This window comes from Lithobates pipiens, unplaced genomic scaffold (assembly GCF_037356315.1).
Source record: "Lithobates pipiens isolate NorthernLeopardFrog02 unplaced genomic scaffold, aLitPip1_a1.2 Scaffold_18, whole genome shotgun sequence".
Taxonomy (NCBI): domain Eukaryota; kingdom Metazoa; phylum Chordata; class Amphibia; order Anura; family Ranidae; genus Lithobates; species Lithobates pipiens.
The window spans coordinates 49,981,851-50,007,378 of record NW_027507758.1 but is presented as its reverse complement, the minus strand read 5'-3'; the positions used below and the strand labels follow the sequence as shown (position 1 = coordinate 50,007,378).

The following is a 25,528-nucleotide window of genomic DNA, read 5'->3' as shown; positions in this document are numbered from 1 at the left end:
CCCCTAATTTCTTACCTAAGTCCCATCTTTCTCCAGCGCTGTCCACGAATGTCTAAGCCACCCGGGACACACCTCCTGATTGGCTGCGACACAGCAGCGGCACCATTGGCTCCTGTGGCTGTCAATGAAAGTCAGTCAGCCAATCCCTGAAAACTCATTTATTCAGAGAAGCCTATCCCACACCCACCTAACAACAACTGTCCCCGAGCCACCCCCATCAAATCATTCTCTGCAGGTATTACCTTTTGTACCACCACCCCCTCCCTTTAGAATGTAGCTCTATGAGCAGCGCCCTCCTGTACCTATTGTATTGAACTGTACTGTAATTGTGTTGTCCCCCCTATACATTGTAAACCACTGCGTAAACGGTTGGCGCTATATAAATTGTGTATAATAATAATAAAAAAATCAGGGGAGAAAGGGGGCGGGGTCAGGCCGGGGCTCGGTGTCTGAATGGACACACGGGGCTGTGACTCGGCTCGGGTGCCCACATAGAAAGCTGCTGGCTGAGGGGGCACTCGATAGGATGGAGGGGCCAGGAACAGCAAAGAGGGACCCAAGAAGAGGAGGACCCGGGCTGCTCTGTGGAAAACCAACTGCACAGAGGAGTTAAGTATAAAATTTTTGTTATTTAAAAAAAAAAGACTTTACAATCAAAAAGTAACTTTAGGTAACCAATAAAATAACTCTGAGGAAAACTCATAATCAAAACTGGATTGTTACTTCCTGCCTCTCTTGTCTCTTGTGTTGGCCATTTCCTTCACACATCCTTAGTAATCGCACACTAACAAGACCAGAAGTCTTAAAGTCGAACTCCAGCTAACTTTGAATAGTTAATTTGGAAATGGTCAGTGATACCCCACCTTCTAAATGCTGGCAAGAGCCTGATACCCCTGCGTTGGAAATCCTCAGGAGCCCCCACAGTGAGAGAGTGGCTCCTTAGGATACAAGAAATCAAATCAGCAAAGGAATGGTGGTATCAATGTGATGATAGATATTGTCAGTTTTATGAGACTTGGGCGTTGTAGATTCATTTCACTACCTCTGACTAATATAAACATGGTGTGAAACCCTTTTTTTCTTGGATGTGAATTGTGATATACGTATTTTATTTTATTTCTTTAAACGCATATTTTATGATACTTTATCGGGATTAAGGTTTTCAATTTTGAACCTGCTGTTTTTTCTCCCACCATAAGGGGTGGCAGATTTACTATGTTTTGTGTTCTTTCCTCTTCCCTGCCTCATTCTCCTATTTCTCTTGCTTTTCTTCCTGCTCAAGCTCTGTAGACACCTCACTTGGGTCTTTATTGTCATTTATTCCTTTCTTTTTCGCACAACCTTCGGTACCATTTGTTTTTAAATGTCATTGTACGAGATACTATATACTGTGTCTGGGTTTTATATGCTATTTACTCTTGCCTGGACACCATCCTAGTGAGACTAGTTTCTCATTTTGGTCATTGGATTGTACTAGAGCCTGTTGTTTCTCAGGATGTATCATTGGGTTTGCAATATGCTTATAAATAAAGATTAAAAAAAAAAAAAAAAAAGTTAATTTGGGCCAGAATGTGACTGTAGCAGAATAAGTTACGTACACTAGTAACATTAGTTGCGTGTGTTAGCCGCAGTAAGGGCAACATTCTGTTTCCTACCAGAATTTAAGAGAGCTGAGTTGCTTCTACGCCATTCAGGAGAATCCTTGTACTTTTATTAATGAATACAAGGCTTTCTCCGATTGGCTGACATGGAAATCATTTGCCTACCTCTCCACTTTGGCCTATTGAAGGAAGTTTTATAGTCATTGAAAAATATACAAAGCATTGTCCTGAATGGTGGAGAAGCACTCACTTGGTATATACCAATGCTGTAAGCATTATTTTTTGCATTGTAAATGTGGTAATAAGCCTGAGGAAGAAGTTAATTGTACCTATACTTTGGAATGCATTGAATACTCCCACCTTACTGGACTCATCCATCCATGTATCAATAGGGTGGAATGTTAGCCTCTTGATGGGGATACCAATTTTATATACTATCTTTGATAAATGACATGTTGACTCTGGTTAATGTTAAGATTTTACAATATAAATTTTCTTTACAAATTACAATTTTAAATGATACAATTTTTCAATAAATGATTTTATTATAAGTAATATGTTTCATTGCCTTAAAAATCCCACCAAATGAGGACATGTTTCAAGACAATAGGAAGTGGAAGTTCAGGAATTGTCCCAGTGCTGATCTTGTGGTTTTGTACATCTTATGTTCTACTGATTGCTGATAAAAGCAACTAGATGAAGGCAATTCACACAATGTTCTCTTATACACACAATTTGGCATCTTCTTTTAAAGCTTTAAAACATTCATTACTTTAGCCTGTATAACAAGCTGGTATCACTTAGGGGGTGTAAGGCATTAAAAAAAAATATTTTGAAAGACGAGTTTCAGCTTTGAGTCAAACATTTCTAATAACCCCCCTTGGCCTATGTGTAAGCAGACACGCAGTGTACTTTACCACTGTTTATGGCAGTGGTTCTCAACTCCTGTCCTCAGGACCTACTAACAGGCCAGATTTTATAGCGGAGTTCCATCCAAAAATGGAACTGCTGCTTTAAGTATTGGTGACCCCCTGACGTGCCACATTTGGCATGTCATTTTTTTGGGGGGAAGGGTACCCTGTTTTTACAGGCACCCAGCTCCCACTTCCTCCCCTGGCGGCACAGCCCCGGAAGGAAGATCGCCCCATCCCCCCTCCCTCCCTGCAAACTTCTGGTACACGTCACAGGTCCCAGAAGATTGCCCAGCCATTCACAGCGCACATCGCGGCTTGCACATGCTCAGTACACGCCCGGCTGTGAAGTCACAGCCAGGCGCCCACAGTTTGAATGCCGGCACAGTGGAGAGGAGGGGAGACTAGCGAGGCTTCGTACGCTCGCATTGCTAGACTGTGGGACAGGTGAGTGTCTGATTATTAAAAGTCAGCAGATACACTTTGCATAGCTGCTGACTTTTAAATGGGTGGAACTCCGCCTTTAAGTATTACCTTGGAGAGATACAGACTAGAATACTGCAATCACTGAGCAGCAAATTATATCACCTGTGATATATTTCATTTATCTTGCAAACCCGGCCTGTTGGTGGGTCCTTAGGACAGGAGTTGAGAACCACTGCACTAGAGTAATTGTCAGAAACCAACCTTCCTCTTTATGGCATCTTTAGAGTGTTTTTGAAGTGACAGCAAAGCTGTGTAGGTCAAGGTTTCCCGAACCGTCAGATAAGTAAGCAGACTGTCATGCTGCAAAATGAAAAAAAAATGCAAATCCATGAATAAAAATGTAAACATTGTTTATTAAATATGATGCAATATTGTATATGGTATAATTTATTGAATATGGTTGCATTTTCTAATTTTGGTTTGTGTATGAGAGTAATGACATTTCAACATTTCTACATGTTTTTCTTTTTAAAATAAACAGCAATAATATACAGAATTGATTTCAGTACGATTCTATTCTTTCTTTAGTCTGTTAAACTTCTGAACTGAAAATAACCACTCTAAAGAGTTAACTGAAGAGCAATAAAAGCAAGAAATATATAAAATAGTGCAAAAAATAAATAAGCATTGTTTTGGAAAAATGCATAAGAATCACCTCTAATGCTAAAACCTGAAATGGTTTTTTTTTTTTGTTTTTTTGGTTGTTTTTTTTTTTAGGAAAACAATTGTAGATTTTTGAACCAAAAGGGGATTGGCATCTATATGAATATACGCACCTATTAAAAATAGGCGAAGTTAACAGTTTTGGATTTCAATGAAAATATTGTGAAAATTGGGAGATTCTGGTGAAATTTCAACCATTAAGATAGATAAATGGATAGCTAAATACTTTATTGTCATTGCAACGCAAATTACAACTAAATTCTATAAAAACTCCACATATATGTAAACATAACATCCTCAGCATACACACACGTAAACAGCTTGCACCCCATATAAAAAGCCTAAAAAAAAAAAAGAACCCCCCCGCCACCGCAGCAAAGCCAGGTCATCTGCAGTTAAATGATATTATTCAAAATTACCATTTAGGATCTTGATTGCCCTTGAAAAGAGAATGAAACTAAGTTTAAATGCGTTAAAGTGTTACTAAACCCGCAACAGTAAAAAGAGTCTGTATATGCAGTAAAGCATGCTTGTTACCCTCACTGTGGAACCTAAGGGGTTAATTCTGTGCATTATGCAAAAAGGCTGTTTGATCCTGTCTTCTCTGATCCTCCCCTTATTCCACTGTCCCTGATCTATCTGCTGATAGAACAGAGCATTGGAGGCACTCTGCACATGCTCGATTTGGCGTGTATTGCTACATTTTTTTTTTCCTGGTAGGGTGCATGTGATCAACACGGGCAAATCAGCACTGTCCAGACAGAGGGTCAGGAGTCCTGCAGCCTCATAGGACAATCAGAGTAGAATGAAACTCCTTCTATAAGCTTTAACCAGACACTTATAGAATTCACAAGACTGCTATATACTGCTGATGACAAAAGGTATTTAGCAGTTTATATTTAATAAAATAATTGCTTTTCCATTTGTTGTGTTCTCAAGAATGTATTAATTATAAATTGACAAGTGTTGGCATGTTTCTTTTTCTAATTTTCAGAATATAGTACTGTACCTGTAAGACATAAGAAAAACAATCTTGAAATTGTTCCTTCCTTATCTGGGACCCATTCACATAAACCTCACCGAGCAATGTACCTTTTCTTCCTATCCTCCCAGAGATAGCATCCAAAAGCGTTGTCTTTCCAGAGCCTTAAAATAATTGGTGATTACTTTTTATTTTTAAATGGGACATCCAACTAACAACTTTCACATTTCTTCTTTATATATATCCATTTTTCGTCTCAATACATTATATTTAAATTTATAACAGTGGCCGTATGACATTCCTTATTGCTGCTAAACACATAAGTCAAAATTAGTTTAATTATTTTAAGTTGAAGAATTGAACCCTTTAACCCCCTCTAACAAGCATATTTAAAGTACAGTAGTACCTTGGATTATGAGCATAATTCTTTCCAGAAGCATGCTTGTAATCCAAAGCATTCGTATATCAAAGTGAGTTTCCCTAGAGGAATCAATAAAAATTCAGATAATTAGTTCCAGTGTCACTGCTAATGTATGCAGTACCGCATGTGGCCAGAGGTGGGCTGGTGGGCGGGGGGGCACCGGAGACACTTGGAAACACTTTGAGAAGCTCAGAGACACTAAGGCCGCGTACACACGGGCGGACTGTTCGCCCAACTTTGTTCGTCAAACAATCCGACAAACAGTCCGCTCAAAATTTGCATGAACGGACTTGACCACACACGATGAACGAACAGTCCGCTGAAAGCGTGCACGATGACGTGAACGGCACGTACGACGGGACGAGAAATTCGACGTCCAATACACTGCAATGCAACCTTCGCCGTGTAAATCCTTTCTGAGCATGCGCGAAACTTAGTTTGTCGAACAAGCCTACACACGAGCGGACTGTCCACTGAAACCAAGTTTCAGCGGACTGTCTTACGGAAATTCCGAAAAACTTTGTTCGTCAGACTGTCCGCTGAAACTGTCCGCTGAAGCCCACACACGAGCGGACTGTCCGCTGAAACACTGTTCAGCGGACAAAGTTGGGCGAACAGTCCTCCCGTGTGTACGCGGCCTCAGGCACCAAGTATCTCCAAGGGTCTCAGAGAGCCCCCCCCCCCACCTCTGGCCACATGCAGTACTACACACCCCAGAGGCTTGAATCCTGCTCATCTTGCGAAACAACGCTCGCAAATCAAGTCAGGATTAAAAAAAAAAAACAGCTTGTATTGTGAAACGCTCGTAACTTGCGTTACTTGCAATCTGAGGTTTTACTGTACTGTAAAAGTAAACCCAAAACCTTTTTTTTTTTTTTATATTTCCTCTCGCCTCCTGTTCCATTGACAGGTATAACATTTTGGATTTTCCACTGCATTCTGTCGCTGTAACAACGGTTACAGAAAGAAATGGGGCGGGTGAATCCCCCCTATGTGAACACAGACAGCAGCAATAAAAAGTAAAACAATTCATGGACAAAAGCTTTCAATACTTCCTAATTTATTCAAACCTACGAAAATGTGAGGTCACGTTAAACTCTATGTAATGCACTATAGGGCAGTATACGTTTATTAAGCATCAAACAGAAAAAGGGTAATCTTCCACTTACCAGAATTTCCTAATATTGCCATAATCTGACCGCTTTCCATATAAAAGGAGACATTCCTTAAAATCTGCCTTGTCCATTTGTTGTAATATGATTGTATATCCCACCATGGCCCAGCTCGCTCTCTAAGAACAGAATGAAGGAGCAATAACTGAGCATGGAATAATCTCCAATAAATTGAAACACATCTATCATGTGGCTTTTAGGTATAAGGGGTCATGAATTTATATCAATCAAGTGAGCCTCACAAATATATGCTAATATAATAACAAAAATAAACCAATAGTACATCATGGATATTCTATATATTTTATTAACCCCAAACATGTCAGTCTCCTGGGTTTACCACAAATGGGTAATTCACTGAGATATGGCTATAGTTGTGAAAAATGAAAAGGAGTTTAACAATCTTGAGGATTAACTGTTTGGAGTTGGGTGATATGATCGGAGTAAGGAGGCTAAATTGCCCATTGTTCCCACTGGTCATATATAATAGTTTTAATGTGGAATTAGAGCTAACTATGAATGCAGCAACATGTATAAAGGTGTTAGTCATGTTCCCCACATAATTAGAAGTAAATTCTTAAAGTTATACTAAAATGTATTAGAAAGATGAAAAACACATGGGGTTAAACTTCTTAAACCCTAAAAAAAAAGAAAAAAAAAAGGATCCTGTTCCCTTAAAGCATGAATAACAACACAGTGCTTGTGATGTGTAATTTGCCCCCCTGTATCATTTAAAAAAAACCTGGCTGATCCTACCAGTTTCTGCCCTCCCCTCTGTAAAATGATTATGGTTAATCATGGCTGCTGAGCCCTGACACCGTGGTCAGTTTATGTGCCTCCATCATCCGCAGATCTCCTGTCTCTCCTCTTTCCTCCTCTCCCCCGTCCCCTCCCTGCCTGTGAGCCGCCCCTCCCTCCCCCCGTAGCAACGTTCCGAGCAGTGCAAACATTACTGCTCACAAGCACTGCCAGCCCCACTGCTAGTATAACTTGTAGTATATACTGTATGCTGTTTTTTTTAATTCCTCATTTATTCTCCCCAATCAGCAGTCACATGACCGCCCGTTGCTCTCACCCTCAAATGTATATACTACAGAGGCCGGCAGACATCAGAGGGAGATCTCGGGCCCTCCCTCTGTAGTGTATACATCTAAGGGAGAGAGCAACTGGCAGTCACGTGAAAGCTGATTGGGGAGAATAAATAAGGTATTTAGAAGATTAATTTTAAAACGGCATGCAGTATATACTACAGGTTATACTAATAGTGGGGCTGACAGTGTTTATGTGCACTGCCTTAACAACCCCTTTAAAGAGGAACTGCAGTCTTCTCATATAATCTTTAATAAAAACATCATTCTGAAGCTTTCCCCCAAACAATTTGCATATTATTTTATATACCGTATATACTCGAGTATAAGCCGAGATTTTCAGCCTCTTTTTTGAGGCTGAAAGTGCCCCCCTCGGCTTATACTCGAGTCATCGCTGTCTGCCTGCTCGATCAGCGTATCGAGCAGACAGACAGCGGCCATTCTAACATTCAAACGCCGCGCCTCCGCCTCCGCCTTCGCCTGTGATAGGCGGAACACTGAATTTCCCAGCAGCCTGTGTTCCGCCTATCACGGACATCGTCTCATCCTCGTACTACGGACGAGGATGAGACGATGTCCGTGATAGGCGGAACACAGGCTGCTGGGAAATTGAGTGTTCCGCCTATCACGGACATCCGATAGGCGGAACACTCAATTTCCCAGCAGTCAGTGGGAAATTGAGTGTTCCGCCTATCACCGACGGAGGCGCGGCTTTTGAATCCTAGAATGGCCGCCGACGAAGAGCTGAAGGACGGAGGCTCGGCTCGGGACGGGACGGGCCGGGCCGGGACGGGCCGGGCCGGGACGGGACGCAGGCTGGACGGGACGCAGGCTGGACGGGACGCAGGCTGGACGGGACGCAGGCTGGACGGACACAGGCTGGACGGACACAGGCAGGCTGGACACAGGTAGGCTGCACGGACACACACACACACACACACACACACACACACACACACACACACACACGGATGCATGGACACACACACACACACACACACACACACGGATGCATGGACACACACACACACACACACACACACACGGATGCATGGACACACACACACACACACACACGGATGCATGGACACACACACAGGGATGGATGGACCCACAGGGATGGACGGACACACAGGGATGGACAGGCATGTCTCACCCTCGGCTTATACACGAGTCAATAATTTTTTCCAGTTTTTTGGGGGTAAATTGGGGGCCTCGGCTTATATTCGGGTCGGCCTATACTCGAGTATATACGGTATACTGTGATTCTGTACTTGCCAAATATGCTGCAGAAATCTCCCTCCATAGAGTCTGGCTGTAACCATTTTAACTGTGGGCAGCTGAAACTGCTGCCTTTTCTTCGGTTCCTGGCTTTACACAGACACACAGAGGCACACCTCCAGCTCAGCAGCTCTCATTGGCCCTCTTATGATTCACCCCCCCCCCCCCCCCTCTTCCTAGCAAACTCTCAGGAGAGTGAGAGAGAGAGAGCTGTGCATGATGTCATAAACCTAGGCCAATGGCGAGACAAGAAACATGAAGTAGGCTGTATAAGGTATTTACTGGCATAAAAAAATGTTTTACTATCCAAAGTTAAAACAACAAGGGCAGAAGATTTAATAGACGGAAAGATGAAAAAATTACTGAAGTTCCGCTCTAAGCTATAAAGACAGCCAGCAATGAAAGCCTGACAGGTATTTAAACCCCTTTCCACCAAAAAGTTTAGCTATAATTTTACTTGAGAATAATTCTATTAACAATTGGCATACTGTACCTAAATACTGTATATACTGAAAATTTTAAAGGAAATTTAGACTTTTATCTAATACTCTTTTTATAGGCTGACAAATGTGCAAGAATGTTTTGTTGCTTTCTCCTGTTGTTTTAGATTTTTTTTATGATGGACAATTACACTTATGATTCAAATTGATGGCACTGCAAATACAATTCAGTGTTCACCTGCAGGTCAAAGTCTTAAATTATTTGTTTTTAATTAATCCTTTCAGTGTGAATGGGATCACTATGTTTTTGCTGATATAGTGATCATATGATCATAAATCCCCCCCCCCCCCAGAGATCACCAAGATTGAGAGCCACCAGCTGTACACGTCGGGTGCTGGCTTTCTGCTGGGGGACATTTTCAAATATATGACCTGCATGGGGCATCACACTAAGGCACATTTATTTATAGAGTATTAGATAGAAAGGTTATGGCGCTAAACCCGATTAGTGGTGTGTTGAATTGACCTATCACCACAAATTAGTGTTGTTGAGAAAGCGCTGTGTGCAATTAAAGTGCAAATGCTTCCTAAAAAATACAATCAGTATTAAATCAACATATATATCCCATCATAATTAAATCCAAAACCAATATTGAGTCATCATATACGTGTCAACATACTATAAGTGAAACCAAAAATATAATAAACATTCACTTAGGTCATTGCAGGTATACAAAATGATAAAAAATGATAAAAATTCTTTCAGACAGCCTAAGAAATACTACTGGTATCCTTCAGTGTTCTTATTCAGAATAAAGAACTGTGCAAATAAGTGCAAAGAAAGTGCAAAAAAGGCTAGGGATCAGAAACCAAGTTCAGCCAATAGTCGCATAAAGACGCATGTATGTCCAATATGTGTCCAATGTTAATATTTGGCTGATAATACTGCCACCGCAGACTACTGCTGTAATTGATACGTGAAATCAATAGGGAACGTTTCATCCACTAATGCAAACAGTGCGGGTCTTCAATTAGAAACCTTCATCCCCGGTGCGCCACTCAGTGCTGTAATATGTAAATGCTCTCACCAGAATTTACACCCCTTATGAGGCTAGATGGACCTTCACAATGTAAGCCACTGTGTCGCTCTCTGGCTGCTGCTAGTGCACTGGGTGAGGTTTCACTGTTCCGTTTGTATACTCTCCAACGTTAATTATACATGAGGAAAGACATATCCATAGTGTAAGACGTTCATAACCAAATTGTTCGTTTATTTGTATTAAAAAACTACTCACATTTAATATTAAAAGCATATGCATGTAATTATGATGGGATATATATGTTGATTTAATACTGATTGTATTTTTTAGGAAGCATTTGCACTTTAATTGCACACAGCGCTTTATCAACAACACTAATTTGTGGTGATAGGTCAATTCAACACACCACTAATCGGGTTTAGCGCCATAACCTTTCTATCTAATACTCTTAAAATTTCCCTCCCCTCCCTATTAAGGAAGTGAGGGCTTCAGGTATAGGCAGCTCTAACCCTGTAAACTTTCTTTCCCTTTTTTTCACATTTTTTTCACATTTCTTCCCACCACAATTTCTTATCACATTGGAGTTTTTTGTTTTCATACAATTAGGGTGTTTTTTCCATAGCGCGACTTTACTTATTTATTTATATACATTTATTTATAGATTGTGGATGAAAAAGACAATTAAATGTTTTGCAGGAATACTCTTGCTTGTGATTGGACTTTACTGGCACCCACATGAGACAGAGTCACATATTTATAAAACGACCAAAACCTTATTGTACAATGTATTAAAAATCACACACAGTGCATTGATAATTCATTAAAAACAACATTACCGCATTATGATATATAAGTCATTCTAGATACTATTATGCACAACACCTCTACTTCAAATTCAAAGATATAGAGGGGTGTGCGTGTTCATGCACTTGTAGATGAAAAAGAGTTTTAAGAGAGGCAGAGTTATTCAACAAAAAAAACTGAGAGCTCTTTCTAATGGCTTCTCTACAAATCTTACAAAGCAGTCATAATATATATATATATATATATATATATATATATATATATATATATATATATATATTTTGTGGCAGCACGCAGGTAAAGTCACCTGGTTGTATCCAGGATGGGAAATATGTGTGCCCTAGATTTAGGCTTTATGCAGACTTTTACAATTAGAGGGGAAGAGTTAATGAGCCCAGCTGAATTAAGTGGGCTCATTAAGACCTCTACAAAAAACCCCAGCATGCTTAGGGAGATGCTCCATCCTGGAACCAGTTTTGTGTTGTATAGACTGGGGAGTGTGATATCTGTTCTGTGCGGTGAGTTAACGCCTGTGTGGCAAACCTCTACAACAGAGACAGGGACTGGTGCAGCACAAGGCTGCACTCAGTTGTTAGACAGGGAATCTAAGTGTGTAGTTAGAGGTCAAGCTGACCAGGATTTATTTTCATGTTTTATTTTTGTTTGGCTGTTATATGTATCACTGCATGTAGCATAAATAAACCGCATCTTTTGTTTTTTGCACCTACAACGCTGTCTGCTGTGCCTGATTTTGTGTTGTGAACCCATCCAGGGGGTCACACACACCCGCTGCCGAGCTAACCCCTCACAGTTGGTGGAGAATTTTGGCAGTTTTTTTTCAATTTTTTTAAAGGCCAGCATGGAGGAGATACTGAGACAGCTGGCTCTAGCAAATGCAAATCAGCAGCAAACAAATGCGGCTTTACAAAAGAGCCTTGCAGCTCAACAACAGAGCCTTGCAGCCCAGCAGAAAGCTCACCAGCAGAGTCTGGAAGCTCAGCAACAAGCACAGCAGCAATCTGAAGCCCGCTTTATAGACCTGTTGCAGAAGCAAGAGCAGAGTTTTCAACAGAAAATAGAGACATTAATACAGCAACGTCCGCAGACCAATGAAGCAAGTGGTTACAATAATACCGCATCCTTTGGTGTGAGCCGTTTATTGACAAAAATGACTGGAGAGGATGATCCGGAGGTGTTTTTGACCACATTTGAAAGGACTGCTGAAAGGGAAAAGTGGCCTAAGGAGCAATGGGCTGGACTGGTGGCCCCTCTGTTAACTGGGGAATCGCAGAAAGCTTATTATGACTTAGAGCCTGACCAAGCAAAAGACTGTGTGGTGCTAAAAACAGAAATATTGGCACGGCTGGGTGTCACCCTGGCCATCCGGGCTCAGCGTGTGCATAATTGGACTTTTCAGGTTGGAAAACCCCCCAGGTCTCAAATGTATGATCTCATTCACCTGAGCAGGAAGTGGCTGCAGCCAGAGACTTTGATCGCACCAAACATTGTGGAACGTGTTGTTATGGATCGTTTCCTGAGAGCTCTTCCTACTGCCATCCAAAAATGGGTAAGCCATGGAGACCCAGAAAATGCAGATAAACTTGTGGATCTGATTGAGAGGTACTTGGCTACAGAGAACCTGACCACCTCTTCCAGGGACTCACGGACTTTCCACCCTAAGACCAGATCATCCCCAGTGGCGGGTAAGATGACTCCAAGGGGTGAGGGTGGAGAGAGTGAGAGGGTGGGAGTTCTACCTAAGGTCTGGTAGGAGCAGCCCAGGAAGCCCATGCTGCAAGAGACAGTGAAAAAGATTATTTGCTACCGCTGCCGGCAAGAGGGACATATTGCAGCCAATTGCCCCGTTGTGGATGAGCCTATGCAATGTGACTTTATAAGGGAGAGACGTCAGTCGCTGTTTGCGACAGTTGTATGCACTGCCATTCCGGGACCTGAGAAACATTTATGTAAAATGTGTATTAATGGTAGAAATGTTGATGTGTTGCTGGATTCAGGAAGCCTGGTAACATTGATAAAAGCTGAATTAGTTACTACAGAGGTCTCTGGGAAGAACAGGGTGGCTGTTATTTGTGTGCATGGGGACACCCGAGAGTATCCTGTAACTTCAGTGTTTTTTGAGACCCCCAAAGGTAACCTCTCTCATCAGGTGGGGTTAGTGTCTCACTTACCACATGATGCTATTGTGGGAAGGGATTTTCCAAAATTCTGGGAACTCTGGGATTGTCCTGAGCCTCCCACTGGTGCCCCTATAAACCAGGAAGATGACCAGAATTCCTCTGGGAGTGGTGAGGACTCTCCTGAATTTCCCTTGTCGGTATTGGCGGGGGAAACTCGAGAAACTGGGGAGGAGCCAACATCCTCAGATGAAAACATGCCGTCTGTGGAGTTTTTGGATCTTGAGGTTCACAGGGAAAATTTTGCCACAGAACAGTTAAAAGACCCCACCCTAATAAAGGCACGGGAAAATGTGGTGAAAATAGATGGCGAGTTAGTGAACCCAGATAAGACTTGCCCTTATCCTTACTTCACTATGGAAAGGGACCTGCTGTATCGAGTGGCTCAAAGGGCAGAAGAAACCATTGAGCAACTTGTAGTGCCCAAACCTTACAGGAAGTTGGTGTTAGAATTGGCTCATGGGCACATTCTGGGAGGTCATCTAGGGACAGAGAAAACCAGAGAGAGGGTATTGCAGAGATTCTATTGGCCTGGGGTCATGAAGAAAATAGAAAATGATTGTTCCTCCTGCCCTGTGTGTCAGAAGTCGGCACCTATGCCACATTTCCGTAACCCGCTGGTACCTCTTCCTATCATTGACGTCCCCTTTGAAAGGATCGCAATGGATTTGGTAGGTCCGATAATGAAGTCCGCCAGGGGGCATCAGTACATTTTGGTTATATTGGACTATGCCACCCGTTATCCGGAAGCAATTCCTCTCCGAAATACCTCGGCCAAAACCATAGCCAAAGAGCTATCTCTTGTTTTTAGCCGCGTGGGTATTTGTAAGGAACTGCTTACGGACCAAGGTACACCCTTTATGTCCCGGGTTATGAAAGAATTATGCAAGTTGTACAAAGTGACGCAATTGCGTACATCTGTGTATCACCCCCAAACAGATGGGTTGGTTGAAAGATTCAACAAAACCCTTAAACAAATGTTAAAGAAGGTGATGGATAGAGATGGAAAGAATTGGGACTGTCTAATACCCTATCTAATGTTTGCCATTAGGGAGGTACCCCAATCCTCTACGGGTTTCTCACCCTTCGAGTTGCTCTATGGGAGACACCCAAGAGGGCTGCTGGATATCGCCAAGGAAACTTGGGAAAATGAGAGTTCTCCTCACAGGAGTGTGATTGAGCATGTCGCCCTGATGCAAGATAGAATTGCACAGGTAATGCCAATTGTAAAGGAACATTTAACCCAGGTGCAGTTAGCACAGCAGAGAGTGTACAACCGTGGGGCCAAGACCCGTACTTTTTCCCCGGGGGATAGGGTCTTGGTGCTAGTCCCTACGGTTGAAAGCAAATTTCTGGCCAAATGGCAAGGTCCATATGAAGTAATTGAAAAAATTTGTGAGGTGAACTACAGGGTTAGACAGCCAGGAAGGCGAAAGCCGGAGCAGATCTATCACGTCAATCTGCTGAAAGCCTGGAGGGATAGGGAATCCCTAGTCGCAGAGACTTTGTCACAAGTACAGCCTGATTGCTTAGTTCCTGAGGTTGGAATAGCAGACACCTTATCGAAACCCCAACAACAGGAGGTTAAAGAGTTTGTACTTCATAACAAAGAGATTTTCTCTGAGCTTCCGGGACAAACATCTGGCGTAGAGCATGACATTATCACCCCGCCAGGAGAAAGGGTAAAACTAAAACCTTATAGAATACCAGAGGCCCGACGGGAGGCAATACGTGGGGAGGTTCAAAGGATGTTGGAATTGGGTGTGATAGAGGAGTCCCAGAGTGACTGGTCCAGTCCTATCGTACTAGTGCCCAAACCTGATGGGAGCTGGCGGTTTTGTAACGATTTTCGACAATTAAATAAAGTTACAAAATTTGACACCTACCCCATGCCGCGTATAGATGAGTTGATTGACCGGCTGGGAACAGCCCGATATATGACAACTCTTGATCTCACCAAAGGGTATTGGCAAATTCCCCTGGCCGAGTCGGCCAAGGAGAAAACTGCGTTTGTAACCCCAGATGGGGCATTCCAGTATAAGAGAATGCCGTTTGGGTTACAGAATGCACCGGCAACATTCCAGCGGAAAATGGATAAGATTCTGAGGCCCCATCAGAAATATGCTGCAGCTTACCTGGATGATGTGATTATCCATAGCACAGACTGGGTCTCACATTTGCCGAAAGTACAAGCAGTCCTAGACTCTATCCGGGAAGCTGGGTTTACGGCCAATCCAAAGAAGTGTACCATTGGACAGGAGGAGGCCAAATATCTTGGGTACACTATTGGGAGGGGGGTGATAAAACCCCAAGTCAATAAAGTCGAGGCCATACAGAGTTGGCCACGTCCCAACAGCAAGAAACAGGTACGAGCCTTTCTGGGAATCGCTGGCTATTATCGACGATTCATTCCCCATTTTGCTTCTCAGGCTGTGCCCCTCACCAACCTGACAAAAGGGAAAGAGTCTGTCATGGTTAAATGGTCCCCAGAGGCTGAAGAAGCATTTCAGTCCTTAAAAACAGCCTTATGTAGCCAGCCAGTGTTGTACTCACCAGACTTCTCTAAGGACTTTGTTGTACAAACTGATGCATCAGACGTTGGGTTTGGAGCAGTGTTATCCCAGGTCTGGAACGGGGAAGAGCACCCAGTCATTTACCTCAGCAGGAAGTTGAAGTCCCATGAGGTAAATTACGCCACGATTGAGAAGGAATGTTTAGCAGTGAAGTGGGCTCTAGATTCCCTTCGGTACTATCTGCTAGGTAGGCACTTTGACCTGGTGACTGATCACGCTCCTTTAAAGTGGATGGCTCAGAACAAGGAGACCAATAGAAGGGTAAATAGGTGGTTCCTGGCCCTACAAGAATTTAACTTTACAGTTAAGCATCGCCCTGGTGTTAAAATGGGGAATGTGGATGCATTGTCTCGGATACATGCGTGTCTGACTGCTTGTGTTACAACCCCAAGGTTGAAACAAGAGGGGGGGTATGTGGCAGCACGCAGGTAAAGTCACCTGGTTGTATCCAGGATGGGAAATATGTGTGCCCTAGATTCAGGCTTTATGCAGACTTTTACAATTAGAGGGGAAGAGTTAATGAGCCCAGCTGAAGTAAGTGGGCTCATTAAGACCTCTACAAAAAACCCCAGCATGCTTAGGGAGATGCTCCATCCTGGAACCAGTTTTGTGTTGTATAGACTGGGGAGTGTGATATCTGTTCTGTGCGGTGAGTTAACGCCTGTGTGGCAAACCTCTACAACAGAGACAGGGACTGGTGCAGCACAAGGCTGCACTCAGTTGTTAGACAGGGAATCTAAGTGTGTAGTTAGAGGTCAAGCTGACCAGGATTTATTTTCATGTTTTATTTTTGTTTGGCTGTTATATGTATCACTGCATGTAGCATAAATAAACCGCATCTTTTGTTTTTTGCACCTACAACGCTGTCTGCTGTGCCTGATTTTGTGTTGTGAACTCATCCAGGGGGTCACACACACCAGCTGCCGAGCTAACCCCTCACAATATATATATATATATATATTTATATTTAGCATAAAAACGTATTGTTTGGCAAATTTGTTGTGTATGCCATGTATGACAACACAGAAATCCTTTACTTTTTATATATATATATATAAAAGGTTAAAACCCAAATAATTTAAAATATTTGCTCACTAAAAAATATACATTATACCTTACCTTTAAGTTCCTCTAACTGTTAATGTAAATATGGATGGTGTCCATATGACCTATGTCCTTTATCCTATTTTCTGATAAGTCAACATTCAAACCTTGATTATATAAAGCAAAAGTAACAAGTAAAGTCCAATAATATTCCAAACATAGAAATTCCAATAGAACAGGCGGGGTGATATGTCTGGACCACTTTGAAATGGAATGTTCTATTTAAAAACATTGTCAACTATGGGTTATATACGGACAAAGATAAGTGCATGTCATTTGAATGTACAGGTTAACTTGGTTCATAACCAATCAACGATGAAAGTCCAATTTAAGGGTTCAATAATAGACAGAGAGAGTTTGATAATTCAAGGAGAGATACAGTACTAAGTCTTTATGCATAATTTAAAATACAATTTACAAATAAGGTATAATACCAGCCACATATTTTTCTTTTCAATTTGCAAAGTATGGAAAGGGAACCGCCATCAGGTTTATAATAAAAATCAATAAAAACAGCACAGAAGGAACTCTTGAATTATCCCCTCCCCACCTACTTTCCCGCCTTTGGTTTTGGTTCAGACAACATGCCCCTTCACTGGAGATTTTAAGTGTAGGGGAAAGCCCTCTTATCCCTTTCCTCCTAGGGTCCCCTCGGTGTCGGGGGTATATGGGCGTAGTGGAGGGGGGATAGGCTTGCCTACCTTGGACTATAGGGGGCCTTGCTAGTGTTATGTTTGTTTCTTTGTACATAGTTCACTTTGACTCTTCTGCTCAAAGATTCGTTATACTATCTATGGTCCAGGTACTCAATTCCAGGGTTGAGCCCCACGGGTGTAGGTCAGGCACTTCTGCCTTGTATACTCGTCCCTTCAGGAACTGATGACACATCATTCTGTACTTACGTTGCAACGTGCTGTACTTGGAATTTCTTCATTGTATTATCTTGTTTACTCAATAAGACGTTTATGAAACTAAAAACAGGGCAGAAGTCTATACCCATTTATTCTATGAAAAAAATATATTGCTACATTTATCTCTTGGAGGGATTTACCCTTACTACCTGCCTCAGTGGGCAATATCACTGTAAATCCTCACCAGCAGATCTTCCTACCCTATATCCAAAACACACAAAAAGGTTTTAGGTTGTACCACTCTTCTATTTCTACTTCCGCATTTTTTTGTTCTAAAAAAGGACTTTAAACCCCCCAGACAAATATATATTTTCTGAAACACAGGCCCTGTAGAATTAAATGGTAGCAGTTACAATTATTTATGTTGCATGATATTTGTGCAACTGTTCATCAAATGCATTATTTTACTTTGTTAAAATAAAAAAAGATGTTGCATTGATTAAATATATATCAAACATGTCAAGACTCAAATTTGCATGTGCCCATGAAATGACGCAACACGATGGTACTGAAAATGTATCATAAATGGAGCTTTAAAATCCTTTACAGGTTATCAAGGTAATTGTGAATTATATCCCTAGAATTATTTCTTTCAGTCTGATGTTCATGGCGCATGTTTGCAATGGTGTGTATGCGCAAAGGGGGGTGGGGGCAGGGGTACTTTTACTTTTCTATTGGTATCACAAGGAGGCTAAGATGCTCCCATGTGATGGTAAGGGCAGGCGAGAGGTACTCTTTATAGCAACATCTGGGGTCTATTAGATCCCTATTGTCTCCCCTGCCCTCCACTGCAGATAATCAAGCAGAAATTGTGCTTAAATAGTTGCATCTTGAGCTACAGCAGTCAGGAAATGAAAGCTCTGGAACCCGGAAGCAACAGGCATTTCATCACTTCTGGGCTCATTCATTGCAGAGGTGATTGGGGAATGGATGTTCATTGAGATCCTCCTGCCCAACATGCTCAAGTGGTTGAACAGGAGAGCCCGGGTGCCATGTTGAGTAATGGCGGTTCTAAAGCCCCCAAGATCATTTCTACGTGACAGCTGATCGCCGGCTGCAGAAAACAGTACTAAGCTCACAGCTGCAGTAGTCGTTTTAACTCTTTGAATAACAGCATGTTTATAAATGTACCTTGGTAGATCTTCAAGCATATCTAAACCCCTCAAAAATGTAACATAGTGCAGCTTACTAGTCTGTAGATGTGGTGGCTGCATTTGCTTTATTTTTTCATTTACATTTTTTCCCCCTTATTTTCACCTGGTTTTCCTGAAAATAACACACGTTCTGTCCCCGAGGGAGTCATGGTTGTCACATGGGTTGGACTTCAAAATGCCTTTCGCAGCTTTGCAAAGTATATCAACCCTATTGCACACCTTGGAAGTTGAGAAACATCTGCCTGATGCAGTGGTTGGTCCAGAAATTCTGAAACTGTTTGTCCCAGACAGATGTGCAAACTTTGGCTCAGCTTTGGAAAACACCAAGGAATCAATATAAAAAATGGTGGGTGGCGATCCTGGTGTGAGGTTGAGACGTGATACCCTCAGAGCTGCCTTCTAACTACCATACTCCTGAACTACATAAGCAGTATGGACTTGGTGCTTTGGTATCTGAATCCATATGTTCTGGTAAGCGCATTATCGTTTTAGTGGTGATTATTCACATATGGGTGATCGATACATGGATTGTTATTGTTTTCATCCATAATCATTGTGATTGCACCAGGATTCTTCTTTTTTTCGGATTCCCTTCACTATATGAACTGGATTTTCTAAATACATTTTTTTTTCACATTGCGCTTTATGGTTTGTACTGAGATATACATTTGTGAGATGTATTAATTGTTTTTCACCTCACTTGTCTTCTTAGCGTTGGGCTTTTATAATATATACGGACTTGCTGGATCCAAAACAGCATGGCTTTACTGAGGGTAGATCATGTCAGACAAATTTGATTGCATTTTTTGAGTATATTGCCAATGTTTTGGACCAGGGTTGTGCTATGGACATAGCATAGTGTATTTTGCTTTCAGTGAAGCCCTTGATACAGTTACACATAATGATCGAATACAAAAGTTTTACAAGCTAGACTTACAGGTTAGAGTGGCTTAACAAACACTTTATACACAATCTGCACTGCCTCCTATTTCAGTGTCCCCCTCTATGAATGATTTATAGATATAAATGCTGCAAATACCTAATTTCAGAGCTGAGATTGCAATCACATGACTGGCCAGCTTTCTCCTTTCTTCCTCTGGGAGGGGCTGAGATTACCCTGCTGACATCAGTCTGGAGGGGAGGAGGAGAGAGCTGGCTGGTCATGTGATCGCAATCTCGGCTATGAGATGAGGTATTTTCAGCATTTATATTTATAAATCATTCACAGAGGGGGACACTACAATAGGAGGCAGTGCTGATTGTGTATACAAGTTAGTGTAATGCAAGCAGCAGGAGGGCGGAGTAGGACACAGGAGCAGAGAGGAGAGCAGAAAGCAGGCTACAGATGACGGAGGCATGTAAACTGACCACGGTGTCTGGTCTCAGCAGCTGTGATACACCGTGGTCAGTTTACATAGGGGAGTGCAGAAACTGGCAGGATCAGCAAGGTATTTCAGGTGTTACAGGGGGCCAAATGACACAGCACAAGCACTGTGTCATACAACATGCTTTAAAGGAGCAGGATACATTTTTTTGGTGGTTAACACATGCTTTAACCCTTGGGTGGTTTAGTGGATATGCAGATGGCTAAAGGATAGATACCAGAGTGTGGTTGTAAATGGGGTTTACCCAGAACAGAGAGCAGTCACTAGTGGTGTACCACAAAGCTCTGTACTGGGTCCTGTTCTATTTAATCTATATGTAAGTGATATAACTAAAGGTATGTTGAGCAAGGTATGTGTTTTTGCTGATGACACAAAGGTGTGCAATAGGGTTGATATACCTGGAGGTGTCTGTAATATGGAACATGATTTGGCATTGCTGGAAGATTGGTCAAAGCAGTGGAGACTGCGGTTCAATATTTCTAAATGTAAAATAATGCGCCTAGGGAAAGATAATTCCCTGAGAGAGTACAATATTGGGGGTACAGTGTTAGCCAGTACTACAGAAGAAAATAATTTGGGGAAACTTAGTTCAGATGATTACAAAATGAGCAAACAGTGTGACCAGGCAGTGGGAAAATCAAATAGAATTCTACAATGCATCACAAGAGGGATCACCATCAGGAGGAAGGAGGTCCTGATTCCTCTAGGTAGATTTTTCGTGAGAACTTATTTAGAATACTGCGTCCAGTTCTGGAGACCTCACTTACAGAAAGATATTAATAAAATAATACAAGTCCAGAGATGGGTAACAAAAATGATAAAAGGTTTGGGGGATGAAACAAATTCAGGAACTTAATATGTACAGTCTGGAGGAAAGAAGGGGAAAGGTAGACATGATTGAAACCTTTAAATACATCAAGGGGGTGAATAAGGTTCAGGAGGGCAGTTTTTTTAATATAAAACCAAAATCAAGAACATGGGACATGACCTCAAACTAACTGGAGGAAAGCTCAAAAATAATTTTAGAAAGTGTTATTTTACTGAAAGGGTAGTTTAGGCTTGTGTAGAACTGCCTCCCGAAGAGCATGCGCTATGTGTTTTGTCATTTAACTTTACCCTTGAGCCGCAGTTTGGTTTTGGGTTCAATTATCCTAAATTTAGACCTCAGCACCAGTCTAGCTGGACTGCCTGGTGTTCTGCCTGACCATAGGTGGTGCTATCATCATGGCAGGGTGCAGAACGCAGTCTAGTTGGGTGCATTAAAGTTACTCTCTCTCTGAACTAGCCCAGTGGGAGTGTCACTCTTGCTGTGCCTTCTGGGAGAGGTTACTTAAGGTGTGGATATCACGTGTTTCGGGGTTCCGGTCCAGAAGTGCTTTCTGACTGTTTGGTTCTGGTCCTCCTGACCAGCCCCCCAGGACTGCCATGGCCTGGGGTGCGAATCCACCCGACTTCAAACCTCAGGGCCGGCTAGCCCGAGGTAAAGAAACTGAAGGAAGGATTCAGAGGTGGTCCGATGCCATCTCGGTTAGTGGAGAGGCCCAGCAACTGTGAAGGTTTCCAGGGGAGGACTCTTGGGGAGAAGGCCATGCAAGGGTTGGCTTCTCAACAAGAGCCTGGACCAGTTGGAAGACCCCAAGTGAATCCAATCTCGTGTGGTATCGCCAGACCGGCTGCAAGATACTGGCACCATACGAGGGTTCTACAAGTTGTCTACAACCTTTTAGTTTTTACAAAAGTGTTCTACACCAAGTCTGTGGCAGAGACTTGTATCTGATTTAAACACCTTGTTGGCTGCTAGACCTGGTGAGAGAAGGACTATCCAATAAGAGTGAGGATCCAGTTGTGAATGGCTGTTCTCTGGATTTCCTGATATGAGAGGTGTGTTTTTTCCATACTGGCTTAACACTAAGAGTACCTGAATTTTTCCCTACCTAAACCCTCTAACCCTACGTTGAGAGACTGTTTGTTAACTATCTTTTGCAAATAAAAACCCCTTTGAGTGGATCTGGTGTCAGTCTTTGCAGTTCTTGGGCCATCTACCTCGGGAAACCCCTAGACACACACAAGGTGAAGAAGGTAACGGTAAGCCCAATTAATTCAACGGCTCCTTCGGGGGTCAGTGCTACACTTGGAATAAACCACCAGAAGAGTCAGTGAGCCAGTCAACAGTAAAAGGCTTCAAACATGCTTGGGACAAATATAGATCTATAGTCAGACAATAAAGTTAACAAAAAAAAATAATGGACAGACTCGATGGACAACTCATTCTTCTTCTGCCATCACTTTTCTATGTTTCTATGTATTTTCTGTACTTGCTGAAAATGTTCTTAACCTGAAAAAGAAAACTAATGCAGCCACAACATCTAGGAACCAGTAAGCTGCAATATTTTCCATTTATGTTCTTCAGTTTAGATATGCTTTCAGTCTAACAGAAAAGCAGCCAATTGTGTTAAAGCCCAGCTTGAAGCCAAAACATTGTTTTCTGTTTTGAATTAGGATGCGGTAAAGAAAAACAATCTGATAGCTCACTTGGCAGGGTACGGCATCCTTTATGCCAAGTGTACAATTTGCCTACTGCTGCGTCAGATGGAACCACAGAATGGGCACTTGGGGTGATAGCAATTGAACCTTTATTCCAAACATAAAACCACAGACAGCCCAAACGATAATACCCAGTCTTTATCGTGCCATAGTTAAAACATAGGAAGTCAACCAATTTATTTCATAGGGGCAGGGGTAAGAGATTTTTTTGGAGGGGTTTTGGTGCTGTGCCCCCATTGCAAGACACTCTCTGAAGTTACTGGAGCGGTTTTGCAGTTGATATGATATAATATAATATAATATAATATAATATCTTATTATTTTTCTAACTACTCACCTAACCGTGTAGCAGATGTTTTGTACACTTATATTGCAGCTAGCTTCTTTTCCTGAAATTGTTGTAACAGTGTGCGGATCTTCAGTGCCCTCCATTAATCCTCTAACACTGTTTAAACCAGCAACGTTTCTGCACGAATCTACCCCAAATCACCTGTAAAGAAAACATTATTACTGTATTATCGCTAGGTTTACAATATACTGCAGCTGAAGAATTGTAATAGAAGTTAAAAAAAGAATCAAAAAGTACAATTAAAAAGTACAACTCAGTGTCTGAAATATTAACAGATCATTTCTTCATACTAATAATAATAAAGTATTCACAGCGCTTCACTTTTTCCACATTTTGTTATGTTACAGCCTTTTTCCAAAATGGATTCAATTCATTATTTTCCTCAAAATTCTATAAACAATACCCATAATGATGACGTGAAAGAAGTTTGTTTGAAATCTTTGCAACTTTATTAAAAATAAAAGAAACAAAAAAAATCACATGTATTTAAGTATTTACAGCCTTTGCCGTGACACTCAAAATTGAGCTCAGGTGCATCCTGTTTCCACTGATCACCTTTGCAATGTTTCTACAACTTGATTGGAGTCCACTTGTGGTACATTTAGTTGATTGGATATGATTTGGAAAGGCACACACCTGTCTATAAAAGGTCCCACAGTTAACATTTCCGAGCATAAACCAAGCCATGAAGTTCAAGGAATTGCCTGTAGACCTCCGAGACAGGATTGGATCAAGGAAGAAATTTGGGGAAGGGTACAGAAAAATGTCTGCAGCATTAAAGGTCCCAATGAACACAGTGGCCTTCAGCATCCATGAATGGAAGAAGTTTGGAACCACCAAGATTCTTCCTAGAGCGGGCCGCCTGGACAAACTGAGCGATCGGGGGAGAAGGGCCTTAGTCGGGGAGGTGACCGAGAACCCGATGGTCACTCTGCAGTTTTTCTCTGTGGAGAGAGGAGAACCTTCCAGAAGAACAACCATCTCTGCAGCACTCCACAAATCAGGCTTGCATGGTAGAGTGGCCAGATGGAAGCCACTCCTCAGTAAAAGGCACATGGCAGCGTGCCTGGAGTTTGCCAAAAGGCACCTAAAGGACTCTCAGGCCATGAGAAACAAAATTCTCTGGTCTGATGAAACAAAGTTTGAACTCTTTGGCCTGAATGGCAAGTGTCATGTCTGAAGGAATCCAGGCACAGCTCATCACCTGGCCACAACTATCCCTTCAGTGAAGCATGGTTGGGGCAGCATCATGCTGTGGGATTGTTTTTCAGTGACAGGAATTGGTAGACTAGTCAAGATTGAGGGAAAAATGAATGAAGCAATGTACAGAGACATCCTTGATGAAAACCTGCTCCAGAGCGTTCTGGACATCAGACTGGGGTGAAGGTTCATCTTCCAACAGTACAATGACCCTAAGCACCAAGCCAAGATAACAAAGGTGTGGCTACGGGACAACTCTGTGAATATCCTTGAGTGGCCCTGCAATAAAGAATGAGCGAAACTTCCCAAAAATAGGTGTGCCAAGCTTGTAGCATCATGCTCAAAAAGACTTGAGGCTGTAATTAGTGCCAAAGGTGCTTCAACAAAGTATTAAGCAAAGGCTGTGAATACTTGTGTACATGGGATGTTTTCGTTTTTCATTTTTAACAAATTTGCAAGGATTTCAAACAAACTTTTTTCATGTTGTCATTATGGGGTATTTTTTGTAGAATTTTGAGGAAAATAATTAATTTAGGAATAAGACTATAACAAAACAAAATGTGGAAAAAGTGAAGCGCTGTGAATACTTTTCGGATGCACCGCATATACAATATAAACCTGGTTGTTTTTATACTCAACCTATAGGACATGTTAAATAAATAAGCTTATATTAAATTAAAATTGAATACGTTTATTTATTTTATGGAAGAAACAGAAGGAAGAATATAAACACCAGGAAAGCAGACTTAGAGGAAATAGAGAATAAAAAAAAAATATGAAGGTGTAGAGGGACCCACCAAGGCTCAATGGTCAGACCAAAGGCATATAGAAGGAAGGAGGTGAAAGAAATGAGAGAGAAAAAGAGAAAAGGAGAGAGATTGCTCTGTTATCTCTGCTTGAGCATACTGCAACCAAAGATTCACATTACAATGTTTGCTATGCCCCTTTTGGTTTTCAGTTAAGCTTTGAATGACACTCATCTCCAACTTTAATATACTGAGACCTTTTCACATAACGCCAGGCATGCATGACATTTTTTTTATTTTATTTTACATACACACAATATTTAATTATATTTTGTAGCATTTTCTTTTTTTCAGAATGTACTCACTGAAATTACAGTAATTAAAAAAACAAACTCTTAATTCAGTAAAATTTGTTGCAAAAGATGGAATGGATAAAAAAAAACACACTTATAGATGACGGAGTCTACAACCCCCAAGT

The 25,528-nt window shown here is 41.7% G+C and overlaps 1 protein-coding gene across 1 annotated transcript in view; it reads right to left on the bottom strand.

Moving 5' to 3' along the window:
* The window catches only part of ABCG5 (ATP binding cassette subfamily G member 5), a 56,412-nt gene that overhangs the window by 30,011 nt on the left and 873 nt on the right, over nucleotides 1-25,528 (bottom strand). The window contains exons 2-5 of the mRNA XM_077485670.1: nucleotides 23,093-23,245; nucleotides 6,234-6,355; nucleotides 4,671-4,807; nucleotides 3,200-3,298 (exon numbers count right to left, since the gene is read on the bottom strand). Coding sequence (XP_077341796.1) covers nucleotides 3,200-3,298; nucleotides 4,671-4,807; nucleotides 6,234-6,355; nucleotides 23,093-23,187 — 453 coding nt within the window. The 5' untranslated portion in view covers nucleotides 23,188-23,245. The remainder of the gene's footprint in view (nucleotides 1-3,199; nucleotides 3,299-4,670; nucleotides 4,808-6,233; nucleotides 6,356-23,092; nucleotides 23,246-25,528) is intronic.